Raw genomic sequence first — 22,088 nt, forward strand, 5'->3', positions numbered from 1 at the left:
ACCTTAAGCTCACTTCCAAAAACAAAACATGAATAACAATGGCTTGGGCATTTCCACCACGTTACCGATGCAGTAGAAAAAAAACTAGAAAGAGGTGGCGGATGCAACTTACCTGCAAGTTTTGATGTCAAAATTTCTTCATACTCCTCACGGATTTTTTCTTCACGTTCTTTCAATAAACGTTCACAAATCATTCCAACTTGTTTTAAGGTAAAAAGAGGCTGATCTTTTTTAGATGGTGATAATACTACAGTGGAGTTACCTTATGGTAATGGAAAAAAAGGAAAAAAAACTCAAAATAAAAAACAAACATACTATATATAAAGCTCTAAAAATTGTATCAAACTGGCAATTTACACAAACCAAAATTATAACATTAAGAGTACTAAAACCAAAGAGAGCAACAAATTAGGAGACTTATCCATACACATCTACATCTCGTGTTAAAGGTGATAACACTTAGAACCTGAGGTTATTCCCTCAGCTGAGACGCATAACTCTTGTTCCTATACTAAAGAATCTACTACACTCAGGAAGTATCCAATACATAAAAATGTCTCATATCACATTAACAAAAGGTCAAAAAGGATAACATCAGTAAAGTACAGTTGTGCAAGTGTACTTACCTTAACAATAGATGCTTGAATGATCACTATTACATGGGTTGTATCCTGCATAGGATACAACAGCTGGTCAGCTACCAAAGCTTCTAGGCACTATAAATACGGCCAATCTGTTGGCTCAAACTGAACTGAATAAAAAGACAGGTTTGGGTATCAAACCCTTCAGAGCTTTCATGCCAACAGAGAGAGGGAGGCTTAGTTCTGAAAGGACAATGCTAGAAGCAAAATGCAAGTGTTCACACCATGGCCTAAACACACCAAAAACAAGGGGAGAGACAGGGAGGGCATGGCTACTGCAGCAGTAATCATTCAAACATCTACTGTTATGGTAAGTTTACTTACACAAGTGTACTATGTTCATCATAGTAACCACTGCTGCAGTAGCCTTTACTATATGGGTAAATTAAACCTACCTTATATTTGGGAAGAGGAAAGTTGAAGGGTTCAGCACCCCTGAAGAATGGTCTCAGAAAAGACAGAGGTAGATATGGAGAACGATCAAGCTTTTAACACCTTGTGAATACAAAACCAAGTTGCTGCTTCTAGAAGTTCCAGAATACAACCATTTCCAAAAAGCCACACATGAAAAGCCAAGACCCTGATAGAGTGGGCTTTAACCCTATCTAGAATAGTTTTGCTGTGGTGAATATAACAAAAGGTTAAAGCCTTAGATAACCATTGAGAAATAATTTATTTTGACGCAAGTTGTCCCTTCTTACTCTCAAGAAATGAGCAACTGATCCAAAGATGTGAAAGATTAGTTCTGTCAAGATAACAGAATTCTCAGTGGATATCCAATGTATGCAGTATCCTTTCTTCTTCATTGTTAAGTTCAGGAAAGAAAATGGGGAAACAAAGTTTGACTTCAAGCAAACTCTTGACACCATTTTAGGCATAAGAGGAGGATTAGTTCTCAAAGAAACCCTGTACTTGTGGAAATCGAGGTAGGGTTGACTTACCATAAGAGCTTGTAGATTCCCATCTTGCAGAGGTCAGAGCAACCAATAAAATTGTTTTACATGTTAAGAACCTCAAGTTAGACTAGCTGGTTCAAACAGAGCGTTAGTTTCTTTAACACAAAATTAAGATCCCAAGGAGAGGCCACCTGTTTTCTTGGAAGCTTCTTATGCAACACCCCTTTCAAGAATATTCTGACATGTGCCTACCCCGAAAGAGGAGGATCCATGGAGCAGATATGCTAAAATAGCCAATAATGAAGCTTGACAGAGGAATAAGTAGGTATCAGCAAAAAACTCCACGGACCACCAGGCTAAAAACAAAGTTCTTTAATCCAGAGAATAGCAGTAAAACATGTTAAGCACTTGCAGGAAAACTCCCTTCATCAGACAAATTGCTTCAATACAATCATGGTTTTTAAAGAAAGTTGCATTCAATCAAAAGTCAGAAATCAAATGAATGGTCTACACCCCTTTAGAATTGGCTTTAAAGGTACAATCCAATTTCAGCCAGGGCTCCTATCTGCCATGACCCAATGTACTTCACAAGACTCTGTATAATTAATAAGATCTCCTCCTCTGGGGTTGGAATTTATAGCTTGTAAGGCCATAAAGCTAAAGGAATGTCCCTGATGCTTACTAATATGTTGATATATTGTTTCAACTATTTTTACCTACATAAAATGAGGTGCAAGACATGCATCTACCTAAATATATAGCATTACTAGTGTGACACTTGGCATATAACTTAGAACAGTATTGTTTATGATTAAGTGGATGCACAAAATTAGTAATAGAAATAGGAGTGCTTAAAAGAACATAATGTACTATACCAACATATTGGTAAAACCTTTTCCACTTGTTTACCTAAATTCTACGGATCGTTTTTCTGCTTTTTTGCTGAAATTGGATGAGAAAACATCCATTGGACAATTTGAAAAAGGAGGACTGAAAAATGTTGAGATTCCCTATTTCACCTTACTCCTTTCACCACACTTCTTGGTCACCTCTGAGCATAGGAGCCAAACACTAAAGCTCTGTACAAGTCAGAATTTAAAATTTTAAAATTTCATTTTTATCATCTGGAAGGTTCTGAGCATGCAGCCAAACAAATCTCCTTAAAACTGTACCAATGGGAATAGCCCTGGAAGTAGCATCAAGAGTCATACACGCACTTTAAACAATGAGCAGTGACCTGTGCAATACAAGTAACCAAGTTATTTAAAGCAGATTTTTCTTCACAAGAAGAAATAAAAAGTTATGTCTTACCATAACTTGGCATCTGTGTCGTCTTCCTTAATTTATCCTCACTACAGGATCTCAGATCCGACTCTCAGATCCAGCTCGGCCACTTCCACAGACTTGGATCAGACTCTCAAGCACCTCCCTCATTCCCACAATACCCTGCATCCACCCAACTACCTCAGATCAATTCTGCCAAATCCAGACATACGTGTTTACTAAGCTAACAACCACAAGGGCCTTTTTAATCCTAGCCATGTATCCCAATTCTCTGACGAATTCTGATACCCTTGATGGGCCTGGGAGATGAAACATTTAAAGGTTACATGTCTGCATCAGAGAGACAGGTGCCAAACTAGGGATGAATTTCCAGTTTCCCATCCAATTGTCCAAGTTACACTTGAATTGGATTAGGGAGGAACTCTGCTTCACATGGATGGGGAGCCTGATCCATAGATGGGGTAGTCTCTGGGATACATACCCATCTCTCCAGCAGGTCCTACTTGTATCACAGGCAAGGTTTAAGTCTTTAAAACAGGTAATTCTGGTATTGTTTCTTTTGTGGATTTGCAGGAGGTTCAGAGTGGGGTTTGACAATACCCTGTATGCCAGGCATAGATCTTCCCTCAAAAGCCTGTAGGAGACAGAATACAGGGATTGGGCCTTGAGGCGGTCTGCATAGGACATATAACTTATGCCCTGTACTCTTAGTGAGGAACCTCCGTGGACAATCCAGTTGTTGGAAATGCCTGATTTGGTACATACCAAAGGGGGCACTGTACTCAATGACAGGTCTGATGAATGCCGAATACAGTGGAACAATGACTTTGGATCTAGACGTCATACCTTTGTTTATAAGTTGCACAACATAGAATGATTTCCTCCCACTCTAGACATGTGATGATCAAAGGCTAGATTACTACTTGTGTGTGTCCCTAAGTCCCAGACTACTGGGTCAGCTCTAAGGGGTGTCTTTGTAAATACGATAGTTACCAGGGCTGGATGACTTCCCAAAGGATACTGTTATGCATTTTTTGGCATTTAATTTTAGTCCATGACTCTGACACCAGTTGTTTGTCGGTGTCAGCCCCTCCTGGAGAACATATGTCAGTGTGAGATTGAATGACTGCTTCTAATTTGCAATCATCTGCAAATTTAGTCAGCAAGAGACCAGTGACATTAGACTTGACTTTTGAGAAGTAAACGCCAAAAAAGAGTTGTCCAAAGACTGATCCCCGAGGGCCTCCAATTGTGACTGGCCTCTTTGCAGAGATGGACTCCTCATTTCTAACTTCCTGGGTCCTGTCTGTGAGCCAGTTGGGCTATCCACTGGGTGACATACGGGTTTGTACCTAACCTCGAGTTTGTCAACAATGCCTGAGTGGGGTATTGTGCCAAATGCTTTGGCCAGGTCAAGGTAGGCAGTACGAACGATTTTGCCCTCATCAATTGCTTTGGTGACCTTCTCAAAGAAGTCCACCAGGTTGAGTAGGCATGATCGGCCCTTTACGAAACCAAACTGTGTTGGGTCCATTGTCTGGAGGTTTACTATATCTGTTGATCATCTCCATGATAATTTTTTCCATGGCTTTATATGAAAGACTAGTGAGATTTATGGGTCTGTAGTTTCCTGAGTCTGTAGATGGCCCACAGAGGGATGACTGTTGCCTTTCTCCATTCATGAGGCATGAAGCAGATTTGGAGGCTACAGTTAAATAGTAATTCCAGAGGCCCTATAATAGGTCATGTTTCATGCTATTTAGAAGGCTTCCTGGGATATTGTCTGGGCCCACTAATGCAGTGTTCTTGGTCTTAAAGACAGCATTAAAGACCTGTTCCCTAGTGATAGTAGGAGGAGTTAAATTTGCTACTTCCTGAGGGAGGGTTGAGGGGGAGACTGGAGTAAAGTTGAAGCTGAATTTATCAGCCAGGAGGTTTGCTACATCTTCTGGCTCAGTATAGGTGGCTCAATTTACAATGAGCTCTGCACACAACTGTACACTGCGCTTTTGAGGTTGCAGACATAGCTAAAGAATGTTTTGTGGTTGTCCTTGGCCTGGGAGGCCAAATGTACCTCAAATTTGGCTTTGGTACACTATTTGTCCTCTGAGTTGTTTTAGTTAAATGAGAGTACTTTTATCCTTCTGGGTGCTGCATCTCCTAATTTTTGCCATGGTTTTCTTCCCCCTGTTATACATCCGATTGATTTTGTGATTCCACCAGTGTGGCTTATTTTTTGAGTTAGTTCTGTACTTCTTTCTGGTGGGTACAATGGCCTCTATGCAGCTATTAACATGCTTGTACAGGGTTTCTGTAAACAGTTCTGCATAGGCAGAAGTGTTCTCAGGGTTTATAGGGGCTTGAAGGTTTGCCAGGTTCTCACTTAATAGCAGGAGGTTAGCCTTAGAATAGTTCCTGAATATTTCCGATTTAGCTGGGGGTCCAGGTTTTATTTTTACTTCAAAGGAGACCACTTTGTGGTCTGACCTTACCAGGGAATGCATTACAGTAAGGGGGTGTACAGCACTCTCCCATATTAGTGAGGACCAGATCCAGTATGGTTGCACCCCTAGTTGGTGTATTGACCATCTGGGTCCAGGGAGTTTGTGTATACAAAATCCGTGACACTCTGTGCATGTACATTTGATGTCGTATAGGATTCCCAGTTAACAGTGGGGTAATTAAAGTCACCCATGAATATGGTATTGGGTTGAATGGTTAGTGTTTCTAATAAGTTTAAATACATGGAAAGGGTTTCCTGGGTCATAAAGGGGGAGCTACAGCTTGGAAGGAAGTGGTACTGGATTTTACCTATGGTGATTTGAACATGGAACAGCTCAATTGCATTGTCCTGTTTGACCAGCCCTGAAGTATATTTATTTTTGATGTAAATAGAGACACCTCCACCTTTAGTACCTGCCTGTGAAGTAGCTGGTCTAAATGTGTGGAAGGTATTATAACCCTTCCAGGTTGGCATGCTGTCCGCAGCTTTAAACCACGTCTCTAGAGACCACAGAGACATCAGCATTCTCTAGGGTAATGAGAGCTTCCAGGGAGTGGAGTTTATTTACACTCCTACCACTCAGTAGTAATACCTTTAGATTTTCTTGGTTTTGATTTGCTATGTCGGACATTCTTTCAGTTTGGCATTGCACAAAAAGGCACTATGGGGGAAGACAATGTTTTAGCTAATATTGAAAAGCCTAGAAGGGAGAAGTCAGACCATCCCCGGCAAAGTAGCGTGGTCTGTTGACCATTTCGTTCCATGCGGACAAATATTACACCCCCTTAGAATGACACTAGAAACTAAGCCAATTATTAAAGTCAATCATCTTTTATTCCTACTGTGGCATCATCCTTGGAGAAGGTAAAATGCTGCTCAATGCTAGGCTCATACCAGCCTGAGACACATTCCAAAAACTCTATTATGTCTTTCTTCATATAGTCCAGGGAGGTACGTCTCAGGTCATTAACTCCCACATGGACTACCACTGAGTCATATTGGTAATTGTGATCCAATGACCTGAGTGCATGCGTAATGTGGCAGATCCTAGCCCCTGATAAGCAACTGACCGTAACTTTCTCTTTACTCAGCCTGGTGAGAAGGACATCAGTGTGCCTCACAATGGAGTCGCCAATGACTAGAATGTTGGATTGTGTGGTGACTTGCCTTATGGGCTCAGATGTAGAGGCTCCATGAGATGTAGCTCTATGTGTTGATGTGGGTGTTGTTTTAATAGAGTGCGTTTGGGGCTGCTGAGAGTATTTCTTATGTGTACTTGGGTCTAGGAGGTCTTTGTGGTTTAGGAAGGTTACATGTAAATGCCTCAGTATATATGAGTGATGGGTGCAGCATGTGTACTACTGACAGCCTTATTGACATTAGGAGTACTTTTATGCGAGAGCTCTGCCTCCAGTGACATTGTGTAAATACATCTCTCACATACCATATCAGTTTGTTTGAGAATTAACTAGTTGTCAGCAAACATGAGGCAATTTCTACATTGCCTCAGGATCCCCACATCCACCAAACAGGTAACTGCGACAGTAGGAAAGTTCAAATCCACGGCAACAGACCCTTTTTTATTGATTAGGCTGTTGGGAGTAAGAATATCAATCACTATCAGGAATATCCAGTTTGCAACTGTGTGTTAACATGTACGAGTGTGGTAGTCAGTTTACAAGTTTATTCAAGTTAAAGTTACAAAGCCTCATTTCTGATGTGTGTGTAATACAGCTGTTTGAACTGAACCCACAACTATTCATTTGTTTTACACTGACCAGACAAGCGACAGACACATGCTTAGTTTTCCATTTATTTTGACAAGAAAAATGGGGCCAACTGTGTTACTAATGGAAGCAGTGGCTTCCCCAGGAATGGGCACACCATTCTGACATAAGAGGGAGGCCCCTTCTTATTCTCTCTCCCAGGTCCAACAAGAGTGTCTCTCCCTTTCCCAATGAGGGGACCACAAAAGCCAGAGGACATGGCTAACTCCCAGTCCATAGTGGTTGGAGGACCCAGGGTAAAAGATGAGTGGTATGAAGTACAACAAATGGCCACAGCAGATTTACCCACCTGCAGCTGAGGCAAACTGCCATAGTGGGAAAGCTGTTTGCTTAACTGTTTCTTTTTGTGCCTGAAGAAGGCCCTACTGTGGAGATAGACGTTTTTTCTATGGTCAAGCTGAAATGGTACCACTTTCCTGGGGAAAACAAGCAGCAAAAACTGGCAGAAAATTGAAGTCTTTTTCAACTGTTTCACACAAAAAATACATGGTATAAATCACTTTGTTTCACTTTGAGGCTGGCAGAGTGTCTTAAACAGCTTCTCCACAAGAAAAAATGGTATTAAATTAATTTAAACAACTTTTAAGCAGACAGGAAAAAAGTGCACTCTTGTTTAAAAGTACAGTTAAGTCTCATGATAGTCCATTAATATACACACTCCTAGCTTAAAAATAATACTCCCAAAAAGGAAAGTAAAATAAAACATTTTTTACATTGTAGAAGGTTTTCCCCCCAAAGGGAATTTATTTGCCCGGCAAAGGAACTCTACAAGTCGACCATCGATAAAAGCCTGCACAGGAGACCTTTCTTCAATGGCAGGAAAAATGCGAAAGGCTTGGCATCTAAATTTGTCTTTTTAGTCAGTTCATCTTGAGCTATCTTATGGTTTGTGTGTGTGTGTGTGTGTGTGTGTGTGTGTGTGTGTGTGTGTGTGTGTGTGTGTGTGGGGAGTGCCCTGAAGCTTTGGAAGCTGACCATCTGTTATGTCCTTGGCAGAAAATAACACATATAGCTAAGGCTACTGTAGAGCAGTGATCAGTATGATGAACATGAACAAGATCACCAACACTGATAGTGGGTCTTGATGCGGATAAAGAATTCAACAGACTTGCAGGGTTTTATGAGTAGGGCAATTGACAGCAATTGAATTGTTTTCCCCGATAGACTAACAGGCTTAATAAGGAAGATATGAGAAGGGTTACAGGCAAGTAATAAAGTGTGAGGGTTTCTCTCTGACAAGCTGTGTCTGAACAAAGGACTCAGGGCAGGGATGTCCTTTTCCCCCTTTATTTACTGTACATTTAGAACTATTAGTAAAGAAAATAAGGGGCTCACAAATGCAAGGATATAACTAGTATGTAATCAAGAAATGCAAGCTTTAATCCAGACAATATTATTTTGTATTTTATAAATCAAGAAAAGAATATTTCATTGTTGTTGAATATTTTGATGCAGACTCTTCTGGATAATGATAATACAAAGGCTCTGGCAGTAATCAATATACCCACATACATACTGATTCAGCAACACCATAATTATGTGGACATAGCAGGATGAGGTATTTAGATGAGAGGATTGAAATGGAATTTGTTACCACAGCCAAGGGTATGTAGGATGGGACTAAATGAAAGATAATACAAAAAAATGAGAAGCTGGAAGCTCTTGATTATGGATATGTATAGCAAGATGCAAGCAGTGAAAATATTTTTAGTCCGTTTAGTTTTATATACAGGTCAGGAATATTTCATCACTCAGAGGTGAAGATGTAGATGACAATTAAGAGATGAAGGAATGTATTTGGGTGGGGTACCCCCAAGCATGAGTTAAATGGGAAAAGTTGATTCTCCCTAAATGGCAAGGTAATTTAGAATTACCTGATTTGAAGGGATACTTTAAGGCAATGCAGTTATAGCTCATTTACATCACTCAGGCACTCAAGCAGGTTATAAATCTAAGTAGAAAGGAAAGATGAAATGGGGATGATAAAGAAATACGAGAGAGTGTAGGATTTTAGATGCAGGTCCTTAAAGGAGATTTAAGAAAAAAAGGATGACTGCAAGAGGAGTACACAACATAAGGAAGAAGGGGCTGAAATTTATTCATAAAAATTAGCAAATGACTCGCTGTTTTAGGAGCAAATAACTAGGGAGTGAAAAATAATAGAGTGGGATAAGGCCAAGCAAAGTTTGGACTGCAGGTTATATAGCCTGCTTTCCTTACCAGGGAGAGAAAAGTACAGTTGTGTACACCTACCATAAATGTAGATGTTAGTGTGTCTTCACCGTTGCAGTCATGACTGTAGGGTTCTCCCCTGCCGGCAGGCAGTCCTCGGTCGGCCAGAATCCCAAAGTCTGGGTCCGGCGTCGGATGTTCAACCATGCTCCCTGACGTCAGAGCGCCAGGAGTACAAAGCTGACAGCCGACGCCATCTTCTCCAGATTTTCTTGCCCCAGATGTCAGGAGTCACAAAATGAAAAAGGTCCCATAACCTTTGCAAATACACCTCAAAAGAATGGTGAAAAAAGGAAATACACAAAAGTAAAAATAAGAGGGGACAGGAGGGAGGGAAACCCAGACTGCAACAGTGAAGACACTCGAACATCTACATTTATGGTAGATGTACACAACTGTACTATGTTCGTGTTTCACTGTTGCAGTCATGACTGTAGGGTAGAATCCCAAAGCTGAAAGAAAGGCAGGTGGTCATAAAGAAGGAGGGGCGGCTAAAAGGCCCTGCAGGACTGCAGAGGCAAAGCCTGCCCTAGACTTAGAGTAGAGAGGTAGATTGTAGTGCTTAGAAAAAGTATGCACAGAACTCCAAGTTGCAGCTTCCAAAATGTCTTTGGTAGGAACTCCCCTGAGGAAGGCCGCAGAAGTGGCAGCAGCTCTGGTGGAATGAGTCCGTATACTCCCTGGGATTTGCTTTCCATGGTGTGAATAACAAAATCTGATTCCATGAGCAATCCATTTAGAAATGGTCTGTTTTGAAATGGCTTTACCTTGGGAACTTGAAGCACAAGAAACAAACAATTGTTATGATTTTCTGATGTCCTTGGTTCTGTTCAGGTAAAAACGCAGTTGCCTGTGTACATCCAAGGAATGTAAGATCCTTTCCCCTTTATTTTGAGGAGTGAGGAAAAAAGTTGGCAAGTGGATCGTTTGATTTAAAGCCACTTTGGAAACCACCTTAGGCATGAAGGTAGGATTAGTCCTCAAAGATACCCTGTCTTGATGAAAAATAATAAGGTTCCACAGCCATAAGAGCTTGTAACTCTGAAACTCTCCTGGCAGAGGTCAGGGCTAACAGGATAGCTGTCTTCCAAGATAAGAACTTGATGTCAGAAGAGGCAGCAGGCTCAAAAGGAGGCAAGGTTAGTTTTTCCAAAACATAGTTGAGATCCCAAGCAGGAATAGGAGGAGATCCAGGAGGTCTTAAGTTCTCAGCTCCTCTGAGAAACTGTCTCATGAGCTGGTGGGAAAAGATGGGAGGGTCTGTATTATAATGAGCAGAAATAGCAGAGGCATGTATCTTAATGGAAGAGAAAGAGAGACCCTTATGTAAGAGATCTGTCAAGTAAAGTAAAATTAAAGTAATGTTAGGAAGAAGAGGATCAGAATCCTGAGCCTGCATCCAGGAACAAAATCTTTTCCATTTTTCTGCATAAGATTTTCTAGTGCTAGGACGTCTGGCTTCTAAAATGACATCCATAACCTGCTTGGGTAGGAAAGAAGAAATCAAAGGCCCTGGATTAACCAGGCCGCCAGGCTGAGAGTTCTGACATGAGAGTATAGAACCTGACCCTGATGTTGGGACAAAAAGTTCGGAGACTGAGGTAAAACCCAAGGGGGCTCCAGGCATAGGTTTTTTAGAGTTGGATACCAAAACTGCCGAGGTCAATTTGGAGCCAGCAAGATTATCATCTTGGGCTTGTCCTGTTTTATCTTCAATAAAACCCGTGGAAGAAGAGGAAGAGGCGGAAAGGCATATCCCGAGAGGTTCCTCCAACTGAATGACAGGGCGTCCACTTTCCAAGCTTCTCTGTGGAAAGTCCTGGTGCAAAAATTCTGTAGTTGATGATTGAGATGGGATGCAAAGAGGTCTATTTGAGGACATACCCAGACTGCTATCATCCTGAATATTTTGGTGTCCAGCATCCATTCATGTGGATCCGAAAGGTTTCTGCTCAGACTGTCTGCCAGGAAGTTTTGTTTCCCTGGTAGAAACTGAGCTTGAAGATCCAGATTGCAAGCTAGAGCTGTGTTCCATAGATCCATAGCTAGTCTGCAAAGGGGGTAGGAATGAGATCCCCTTGCTTGTTTATGTACCACATAACTGTGGTGTTGTCTGTCCGTATTAGTCCTGGTTGTAAAAGATTCCTGAAGGCCAACAGAGCTTTCTGAACAGCTAACATTTCCTTTAAGTTGATATGAAGGTGCTTGTGATCCTTTGTCCAAAGGCCTTGCAGACAATTGCCCTGAAAATGGGCTCCCCAAGCATAATCCGAGGCGTCCGTGGTTAGAATCCGAGTGGCAGGAGGCAGACGGAAGGGTTTCCCTTTGTTTAGAGCACATGCCCTGGACCACCAAAGAAATTCCTTTTGAAGGCAAGGAAGGACGGAGATCAGTATGTCTAAACTGTGGCAATGCTGAGACCATACACTTTTTAGGTACCACTGTATTTTCCTCATGTGTAGTCTTGCATATGGTACGAGAAGGATGCAGGAGGCCATGTAACCCAAAGCCTGAAGGAAGTTCCTTGCAGATAGTTGAGTTAAAGTTGCCAAGGTTCTGAAAGTTGAAGCCAGCTGTAATTGTTTTTCGGATGTCAGAAATGCCATCTGGGTTGTGGTGTTTAGAAGTGCACCCAGAAAAGTTATCTGTTGTGATGGTGTCAAATTTGACTTTTATGTTTACAGAGAATCCCAGGAAATTGACGAGGTTCTGTACAAATTCTAGATGCTGGAGTAAGACATCCTTGCTGTCTGCCTGAATTAGACAATCGTCCAGATAAGGGTAAATTTGAATTCCCTTGAGTCTGCAGTAAGCTACTACTGGAGCCAGGCATTTGGTGAAGACCCTGGGCGCAGTAAGCTACTACTGGAGCCAGGCATTTGGTGAAGACCCTGGGCGTAGTAGACAATCCAAAGGGCAGCGCAGAGAATTGAAAGTGCCTCGATCCGGCCTTGAACCTGAGGTATTTTCTGCGATCCTGCCTGATGGGAATGTGTAAATATGCCTCCTTTAAATCCAAAGTTACCATCCATGCATCTTTGGACAGCATCGGAAGTAGCTGCTGTAGAGTAAGCATCTTGAATTTTGGAATCTCTAGAAAGGTGTCCAAGACCGACAGATCCAGAATGGGTCTCCATGAGTTTTGCTTCCTTGGGACTAGAAAGAGCCTTGAGTAAAAACCTTTTCCCATCTCTGAAAGTGGAACCAGTTCTATGGCATTCATAGCCAAAAGAGCTTCCACCTGGTTTAAGGCCTCCGTCCATTGATGTTTTGGAAGGTCTGGCCATCCGCTTGGCCTTGGCAAGGTATGAAAATGGAATTTGTAACCTCTTAAAACCACATCCAAAACCCACTTGTCTTGGGTTATTGGAGTCTAATTTTGATAAAAAAAAAGAGTTTTCCTCCAAGAGGGGCTTCCAGGCAAGAAGTTCCTGTAGCCCAACAGAGGGAGTCATTGAGTTTGTTTCCTTTGAGTTTGTGACCTGCCCTCTCCTCCCCTAGGGGTGGAAGCAGTCCACTGTCTTGGTCTATAAGAAGCTTGTGTTTGAGGCCTTCCTCTGGAACGTCTATATCTACCCCTCTGAGGCCTGTCTGGAGTGGGAAAGGACCAATTTTTTGAAGGTCAATTCCTGCTAAATCTAGGTGGCTGTACTTGTAAGAAATCTTTAACTGTTTGCATGGATTTCGCCTTATCCTCCATCTTTTTAATCACCTCTTCAGCTTTTGATCCAAACAAAACATTATGCTGAACAGGAGCATCCAATAATTTAGCCTTTACTTGTTCAGGCAAATTTTGTTCCTTTAGCCATGCATGCCTTCTAATGACTGTGCCAGAGGCCGCAGCCCTACAAGAAGCCTCCAAGGCATCAAATCCACAGTGTAAACCATGCTTCCCAACTTGTTCAGTGGCATGCAATAAGTCATGTAATTCCTTATCATCTGCACAGGCAGAAATGGAAGTAAGCTTTTGTTTTAAAACAAACAAGAGAAATTGCTGGTATTTTAGCATATGAAACTGACAGTTTAAAGCCCTAATGGAAAAAGTAGCAGAAGTGTACACCTTTTTGCCCCATCTTTCTAAGGATCGAGAATCCTTTTCAGTAGGAATGGGATTTTTGGCAGAAGCGGCCTTAACTCCCTTAAGACCCTGAGAAATGGTTTCAGGGTCAGCAGAAGGGTTCTTGTATAAAAACTGATGGGAATCAGGAACCCTGTAATATCTATCAGGCTTAACAGGAGCAGGAGGAAGAGAGTCAGGGGTTAAGTTAGCCTCCGAAAAGGCATCATCCACAATATCCAAAACAGGAGGAATAGCCAGGGGTCTGTGTTGGGGAAGAAGAAGAAAATCCCTCAGTCTTTTCTTTGATTCCGAATACTCCTGTCCTTCCCAGTGGAAATGTTCCCTCATTTCATGCAAAGTTTCCCCAAAAGAGAAATCCTCGGGGGGAGAAGCTGAAGGAATGGATTCCTCAGCATCAGAATCCTCATAAGGAAGGAAAGAAAATTCCTGATCAGAAGACAAAACTGAGGAAACAGAAGCCTGATCAGAGGAATCATAATAAACATCCTGCCCTGGCCTTTTATCTGGAGGGGGATGTGAACCCCTAATCATAGTAAGTAAATCCTCCGCCATCTTGAGCAACTGTTTCTGTGACTTGGGAGCCGGTTCAGAAGAGGCCTGTGTTGTAGTCTTTGATTTAGAAGGAGTCTTAGCCTTTGTCTTTGGCTTTGCCTTTACTAGAAGCTGGGTAGGCCTGAAAACCCCTTCGGAAGCCGGTACCCTGCACAGCGGCTCCGGACCCATCCGAAGGAGCATTGTCCGAAGGTCCTGCAACAGAAATATTGAAAGGCCTGGTTGGCTCTGCATGAGAGTCCGTTTCGGCCGTCGGTTCTGAAATGGCAGACGACAGGGGCTGCAAAAGCACCTCACTGACGACGGCCGAACCTGAAGCTGGCTCCACTTATGCGCTATCATCAGATTTGAACCTCGGAGGCCTGTCTTTATCCTTGCGACGTTTGTGAACTCTGGTAGCCAGAACCGAATCAAACGACATTTTGTAGTTAAAGCGCCTACCGAAGTAATGAAAAGCAAAATCGTACCTTCGCTTAATTGTACGTTGATTGAATCTTGCACAAAACCGACAACTAGCTACGTCGAGGTCAGGGCCTAAGCAAGGAATACAGTAAGAATGAAAATCCTTATGGGGTATTTGCTTCCCGCATGAAATACTATTATTAACTTTTTCTGACATCGGAGTGGAGCAAGAAAAAAAGTTTCCCCAACGGGGTACTTAGCTTTGAGTGGAGAAGAAAATCTTCGGACAGAAGTAAATCAGAAAAAATCGTCAGGAGTTAGCCGACCGGCATTTGCGAACTGCTATCACCGCACGGCAAGAAAGACGGGAGAAGATGGCGTCGGCTGTCAGCTTTGTACTCCTGGCGCTCTGACGTCAGGGAGCATGGTTGAACAGCCGACGCCGGACCCAGACTTTGGGATTCTGGCCAACCGAGGGCTGCCTGCCGGCAGGGGAGAACCCTGCAGTCATGACTGCAACAGTGAAACATGATGAACATCAAGGGTATAGACCAGGAGAACACGGATGGGTGGAGCCAAGTGAAAAATTTGGTCTGGTTGAGTTGTTTGCAGAATCTAGAATAGAAGCTGGTACTAAAAATGGATAATTACTAGGGCATATAAAGTACTCTGTGTTAAATGTAACAATCAATCAGAAGAGGTTACTTTATGTATTTATTTACTGACTGGTTGGTTTGACTAGAACACCGATCAGTTCTGATCAATTTCAGTCTCTGCTTGGATTCAAACTTGACCAGACATACAAAACGGACAGTATTATAACCCATAAATGACAAAAAAAAAACATACTATTGTACAGTAATGCTTTGGATAAATAGTAAATCCAACATATTAATTCACAATATGGACAAATGTTTCAAAACAAATGAAAAATTTATACTTAATAAATTAAAGATGTGAAAATGGACAAATTATCTTAGTGGCTGAGTCAGAGTCAAGAAGAGCTAAAGTAGACATACGTGATATGACCAGAGGGGTCACAAGTACATCATGCTTGATTAAATGTGATTTTATTACAGAATAGAACCTGAAATAAGAGGATGAGGCTTTAATTTCATGTGGGAGGACTCCCACAATTTGGGAACGAGAACTGAGAATGTATGATCAGAGATGCACTTTAGGGCCCCGAGTGGTGCACTGACATAAGAATTTCATCAGTCTTGTATGTGGAGGTATGTCTTATTAATTTTGATGTCAAAGAAGGGAGAATATGTTCATGCAGGAGTTTTCAGCAGTTCTTATCCTAGTAGCAGGTCTGCTCTTTGGTTAACTGGGAGACAATTTGCCTTTGTTGGTATTATACAGTGGTGTTCATTTCTTGGGAAGTGTTAATAAAGCTACATAGTTTTTTCCCCAGAGTTTCAATAGTGGGAGAATTCTTAGTATAAGTTGCTGACATAACAGGGAAGTTGAATTCGAATTGAGAGTGTGGAATTCCTTTCCCTATTACAAATCTGGTTGGGTGTGAGAGAAAAGGGGATACCGTTGTGCCCAGAAAAGTTAGGGGATTGTTCATGTGTTGTCAAGAAGCAGGTGGAAGTTGAGTGAGGGGTCCAGCCAGCAGCAAAGTTACTTGAAAGAAGAGACTTGTTCTCAGGGTTGGCTGTTGTGATCATAGATTGTTAAAGTCTTATTATATAAATTGAGTTTTTGTTTACTGCCAAAAAGTATACATTTAGTTTTGGATGTATTTAGTATAAGGATTTTAGTAGCAATCCACTCACTAAAGCAACTGAAGTCAGATTGTAGACCTTACTGTAACATAGTCATAGTGGTTGGAGCAGCAGAGGGCTTCATCATCTGCATCCAGGAGGAGAGGAAGGCAAGGAAGGTCAAGTGGTAGTTTACTGATGTATACAAAAAAAGAAGGGGAGGCAAGAATAAATACTTGAGGTATACACCTCTGAATAGTAGAGGAGACCGAGGTACAGCAGTCACAGTTCACAGAGAAAAGGGAGTTAGTCAGATAACTTTAGAACCAAGGATTGGCCATCAGGGCTAAGGCCTGGTTCTGAAAGGTGGATTACAAGAAAGGAATGACTAATTAAAACAAAACCACTGGTGAGGTCTACAAAATATGCACCAAAGAAGTCGTCTTTACGCACTGACATAAGAATTTCATCAATCAGAGATCAAACATCTGTGGCCATGCTCCTCCCTCAAAAGAAGCCATGTTGTTTTTGTGAGCTTGTGGTATTCAGTAATATATTCTGAGAGGTGAAGGTAGAAAATTTTCTCTAAGATTTTACACAGGGTTGGAAGAATGGAAATGGGGGAATGGTATGATAGGAGTGTGGGTTGCTTTTGTCTGGGCAACAGTTTACTATGGTATATTTCCACATATTAGGCATGATGCTCGTAATGAGAAAAAGAGTAAAGATGCATCTTAAAGGTGTAGCAATGAAGTCAGTGGTACATGAACCATACATGTAGGTTGTTTATACCTGGGGGAACCTTCCATCTATATTTGTTCCAGTAAAAGGTTAATGAAATTGAATTATATCAGCCAGAAATAGAAGAGGAAGATATTGCGAGTGAGACGAGGGAGCATTTTTGTGAATAACTGCAGCGCATTTGGAGAGGTCATTAAAGTGCAAGTGGGAATCTTCTGCAGAAAAGCTGAAATAATGTTATTTATTTGCATTTGTTTACCGTGTAGTGTCCAACTGGGCTACGTAGCCCGTTTTCAGCAGAGACCCGGAGAGAAAAGCTCCATTAATGTACAATACAATATTAGATATTTGATTAGCACTAAAATAGTTACATACAACACAATCAACAGGTTAGTACATCCATAGACATTTGATTAGCACTAGAATAGTTACATAAAGATCATAAAATCGACTGGGTAGTACATCCTTAGGATATTAACTTACACAGTTGTAAGAAATTGTAAAGGGTCATTTGAAAAGTTGCATATTTTTATGGGAGGTGAGAAGGGAGAGGATTAGGCAGAAAGGAAAGGGAGAATATAGCACTTAGGAGGTAAAGAAGTAAAAGTAGGTAGATAAAAGAGGTAGTGCAAGGGAGAGAAGTAGTGGGAAATGTAGAAAATGAGGGAGTAGAAGTATTTTGGGAAGAGGTTAGGAAAAAAAAATGTGATTGGAGGTAAAAGACATTACCCAGGCAAGCAATATGGGCATAACCAGTTATTGAGGTGTTCTTTTAGCCTGTGTTTGAAATCAGGATAGGATGGGGTACTTTGTAAGCTTAAGGGGAGGGAATTCCAGTACTTAGCAATTTTGTTTGACTAGAGGGAGTCTCCATGGGAGTTTTGGGAGCAAGTAACCTTGAGCAGTGGTTTGTTGGAGGATCTGAGGTCTCTGTTACATGTTTGAGGCTAAATAAGAGAGGAGATGGCAGGGCAAGCGAGAGGGTTTTGAATAATTTTGTGGGTGAGGACAAGTTGATTTAAAGTTAAGAGGTGAGGCAGTTCTAGCCAGTTCAATTGCTTTAGTGCAGTGATGAGCTTTATGAGGGAGATTAGTTGCAAACTTAGCTATTTTGTTGTAGCAGGATTCTAGGTTTTGAAGGTCGCTTTTACTTTAAGTTGGTGAAAATGCGAGTAGTACAGCAGAGTAGACATAAGCTGAGATCTAGCTGTGGCTAGACTTGCTTAAGGTGTTAAGAATGGTTTTGCTCTGCAGAGAGCACAGAGTTTTGCATAAATCTTTTTGACTGTTTGGGATATATGAATGTCAAATTTTAGGTGTCTGTCTATGATGACACCTAGTAGTTTGGCCTGGTTAGTAAGTTCAATTGTTGTGCCATTTGTGGATAGAATAGAGGTGGGGGGAGAGGTGTACTTTTTAGCTTTGTTTATAATCTTAGTTTTCTTTTGGTTGATAATCAGTTGATGGCTAGTAAGAAAAGATTGTTTCCTGGAATGCTTTTTGTGTCTTTTCCTGAAGTTTTAGTGGGGATGGGGCAGATACAATGAGCGTAGTGTCATCTGTGTATGTATTATTGTGGCTAATGTGGTAGCTGATATGATGTCATTAGCGAAAATGATAAATAGAAGGGGGCCTAAAATGGACCCTTGAGGAACACCTGTGTTGACAGACAGTAAGGGAGAGAGGTTTTGATCCCATTTGGTGGCTTGCTGTCGGTTAGATAGGTAACTGTGGAACCAAGATAGGGCTGACTGACTGAGATTGAAAGTCACAAGTTTATTTAGACATTGGTGGGATATGATGTCAAAAGCTTCTGACATATCAAGGAATACAGCTGAGACAAATTCACCGTTGTTCATAAGGTGGTGAATAGTGTTTGAGAAAGCAATAAGGGCAGTATTAGTACTGTGCTAGGGACAGAAACCATGCTGTGTGTTAGCTAGAAAGTTATTTGATGTAAGGTGCTCTAGGAGTTGTTGAATACATTTTTCAAGGATTTTTGGCTATGGGTGGGAGTACTGCTATGGGACGGTAATTTGCAATCTCTGTGGAGGGGCCTCCCTTGTGGAGAGGGATGATGTGGGCTATTTTCCAGAGGTTGGGCACATACTGTTCGGAGATACATCAACTGATTACTGAGATAGGGCAGGTGACAAATGGGGCTGCGATCTTCAGGAATTCGTTTGTTAGGTGGTCAACAGCTAGGCTACAAAGTTTTAGCTTGCTTAGAAGCTTTTTTTATAAAGGATGTTTGAATAGGTTTAAAAGTGAGGGAGTCTGTTGAATTACATGTAGAGGAGGGGGTAGTGAGTGGAGAGTTTTGCTGGCATTGTAGCAGACTGGAGACAGAATTTATGAAGTAAGAGTGGATCTGAGAGGCTAGAGGTTCATAGGTATTCAAAGTGGAAGGAGAGGTGGTGGAAGGGTCTGCCAGGGTTGAGGAGGAAATAATTACTTGTAAAAGTGCAAGGCAGGTTACGTTCTGTGAAGTTACTGACTTCTTTTCAAAATTTCAAAGGTCTATATTTTAGATAATTTTGGAAGTACATCATGAAATCACTTATGTCATCTAATGGCTTTTTTGGTCAGGTTCTTAGATTTGTATAATGCGCCCTGTTTTATTTAGTGGGATTAAATTTCCAGGGGTGCCAGAATTCATCCGTGAATTTGAAAAGGGTTTTTGATTCATAAGTTGGCCACTTTTTGGGTTTGGAGTTAGAAAGTCTACAGATTAAGGGAAAGTATCCATCTTGTAGACTAGGTAATTGATATTTGAGTTTAATAATTCATTAAGTGTTTGGAGAAAAGAATGGAAAATAACAGGAGATGTATGGGAGTGCCCAGGAATGCTAAAGGTGAAGTGTGTGTAGGTTAGGTTGGAGCCTGTAAGAGAAAGGTAGGATAGGTGGTATGTGTTAGTGAATGAAGACACATGCTGGTATGATGGGTCTGAGGAGTGAATCTGGATAGGAAGAAGAGGGTGAAGGAGAGTTGGCGCTGAATAGGGATTAGCATAATCAGATTGCAAATGGTTGTGAGAAAAAAGTGTGATGTAAAGAAAGAGTGACAGAAAAGTACAGTTGTGTACACTTACCATAAATGTACATGTTGAGTGTATTCATTGTTGCAGTCATTACATTTGGGTAATCTGCTGGCAGGTTGCCCTCAGTCGACCTAAAGTCTTGGGTCCTGTGTCGGTTGCAGTCTCCTCTTCCATGACATCAGGTGTATAAAACATGCAGCCGACGTTATTTTATTCAGTTTTTCTTGCCCCAGATGTCAGGTGCACCCCAAATGGAGAGCAAAAAATAAATATATATATATATATATATATATATATATATATATATATATATATATATATCTACATACACACACACACATATATATATATATATATATATATATAAAACAGCAATATATAAAAATGCACTTTTAGCAACATAAACTTTACCTTCATCTAAAAGCAAATACACCACAAAGGCTTTAGAGTATAGTGAAGGAAAGAGAAGTTATAGAAAAGGGGGGTGGCAGGTGGGTAACCTGGACTGCAACAATGAATACACTCAAATATCTACATTTATTGTAAGTGTACACAACTGTACTATGTTCTTCGTGTTTCACTGTTGCAGTCATTACATTTGGGTAGAATCCCAAAGCTATGGATGGGAGGATGGAACTAAACAGCATTAGGAGCGTCTATAAGGCCCTGCAGAACCTGCAGTGGCAAACCCTGCCCTGGATTTAGAGAAGAGAGGTAAATGATAATGCTTTGTGAAGGTATGAACAGAGCTCCAAAGTAGCAGCTTCTAGAATGTCTTTGGTTGGAACTTCTCTGAGAAAGGCTGCTGAGGTAGAGACAGCTCTGGTGGAATGTGACCAGATTCCCTTGGGTACAGGTTTACCATGATGCAAGTAGCAGAAACGAATGCCGTGGCTTATCCACTTAGAAATAGTCTGCTTTGATATAGCCTTCCCCTCTGATCCTGAAGCAAATGCCACCAGTAGTTGCTCGGACTTTCTTAGAGATTTGGTCCTGTTTAAGTAGAATCTTAGCGGTCTGTGTACGTCCAATGAATGCAGAATCTGCTCCCCCTTGTTCTGCGGATTTGGGTAAAAAGTTGTCAGGTGAATAGTTTGGTTAAGAGCCACACTGGAAACCACCTTAGGCATAAAGGAAGGATTGGTACTGAGGGACAACCTGTCCAGATAAAATGTAATAAAAGGCTCCACAGCCATGAGTGCCTGTAGTTCTGAAACCCTTCATGCTGAAGTGATTGCCAAAAGGAAAGCTGTTTTCCAAGATAAAAACTTTATATCCGCAGTAGCTGCTGGTTCAAAAGGAGGCAGGGTGAGTTTTTCCAGCACAAAATTGAGGTCCCATGCAGGAGTTGGTGATCTTTTGGGAGGCCTTAAATTTTTGGCCCTTCTAAGATACTGTTTTAGCACAGGATTAGAAAAGATGGGAAGTTCTGTGTTGTAATGAGCCGAGATGGCAGAGGCATGGATTTTTATTTAAGAGAAGGATAGGCCCTTGTCAAGCATCTCAGTCAAGTATGTAAGCTGTGTCTGTTCCTTGTGCTTGGTTCCAAGCACAGAATCTCTTCCATTTATCAGCATAACATTATCTAGTACTAGGCCTTCTGGCTTCCAAAATGACATCCATAACAGATTTTCTGAGAGGTGGTGTTTAAATAGTTACATGATCAGCCATGCTGCAAGGTCCAGAGTTTGGAGCAGAGTGTGCAGAATTTGATTGTTCTGCTGAGACAGTAGAGGAGGTATTTGAGGCAAGTTCCAAGGAGGGAGTGGAGACATATTTCTTAGAATTGGGTACCAGTGCTGGTGAGGCCAGTATGGAACAATTAGGATCATTTTTGGTTTTTCCTGTCTGGCCTTTAGTAAGACCATGGAGAGAAAAAGGCAGAGGGGAAAGGCGTAGACCGATAGGTTTTTCCAACTGAAGGATAGGGCATCCACTTGCATGCTTGCCTGTGAAAAGTACTTGTGCAGAATTTGTCCAGTTGATAATTTGGGGGGAGGCAAATAGATCTATGTCTGGGTTCCCCCATTTCTGTGTTACCATGCTGGAGACTTGTGGATCCAGTTTCCACTCATGCGGGTCCATAAGATTTCTGCTTAGGTTGTCTGCCAGAGCATTTTGTTTTCCTGGCAGGAAATGAGCTTGAAGATGTACTTGGTTAGTCAAGGCTGTGTTCCACAATGCCATGGCTAGTCTGCAAAAGGGGTAGGAATG

At 41.5% G+C, this 22,088-nt stretch overlaps 1 protein-coding gene across 1 annotated transcript in view; it reads right to left on the reverse strand.

Annotated features, from left to right (window-relative positions):
* The window catches only part of AKIRIN2 (akirin 2), a 473,016-nt gene that overhangs the window by 114,228 nt on the left and 336,700 nt on the right, over positions 1–22,088 (reverse strand). Inside the window, exon 6 of the mRNA XM_044073113.1 lies at positions 113–262. Within this exon, the coding sequence (XP_043929048.1) occupies positions 113–262 (150 nt within the window). The remainder of the gene's footprint in view (positions 1–112; positions 263–22,088) is intronic.

This window comes from Protopterus annectens, chromosome 1.part0, assembly GCF_019279795.1.
Source record: "Protopterus annectens isolate FY-2018-M chromosome 1.part0, PAN1.0, whole genome shotgun sequence".
Classification (NCBI taxonomy): domain Eukaryota; kingdom Metazoa; phylum Chordata; order Ceratodontiformes; family Protopteridae; genus Protopterus; species Protopterus annectens.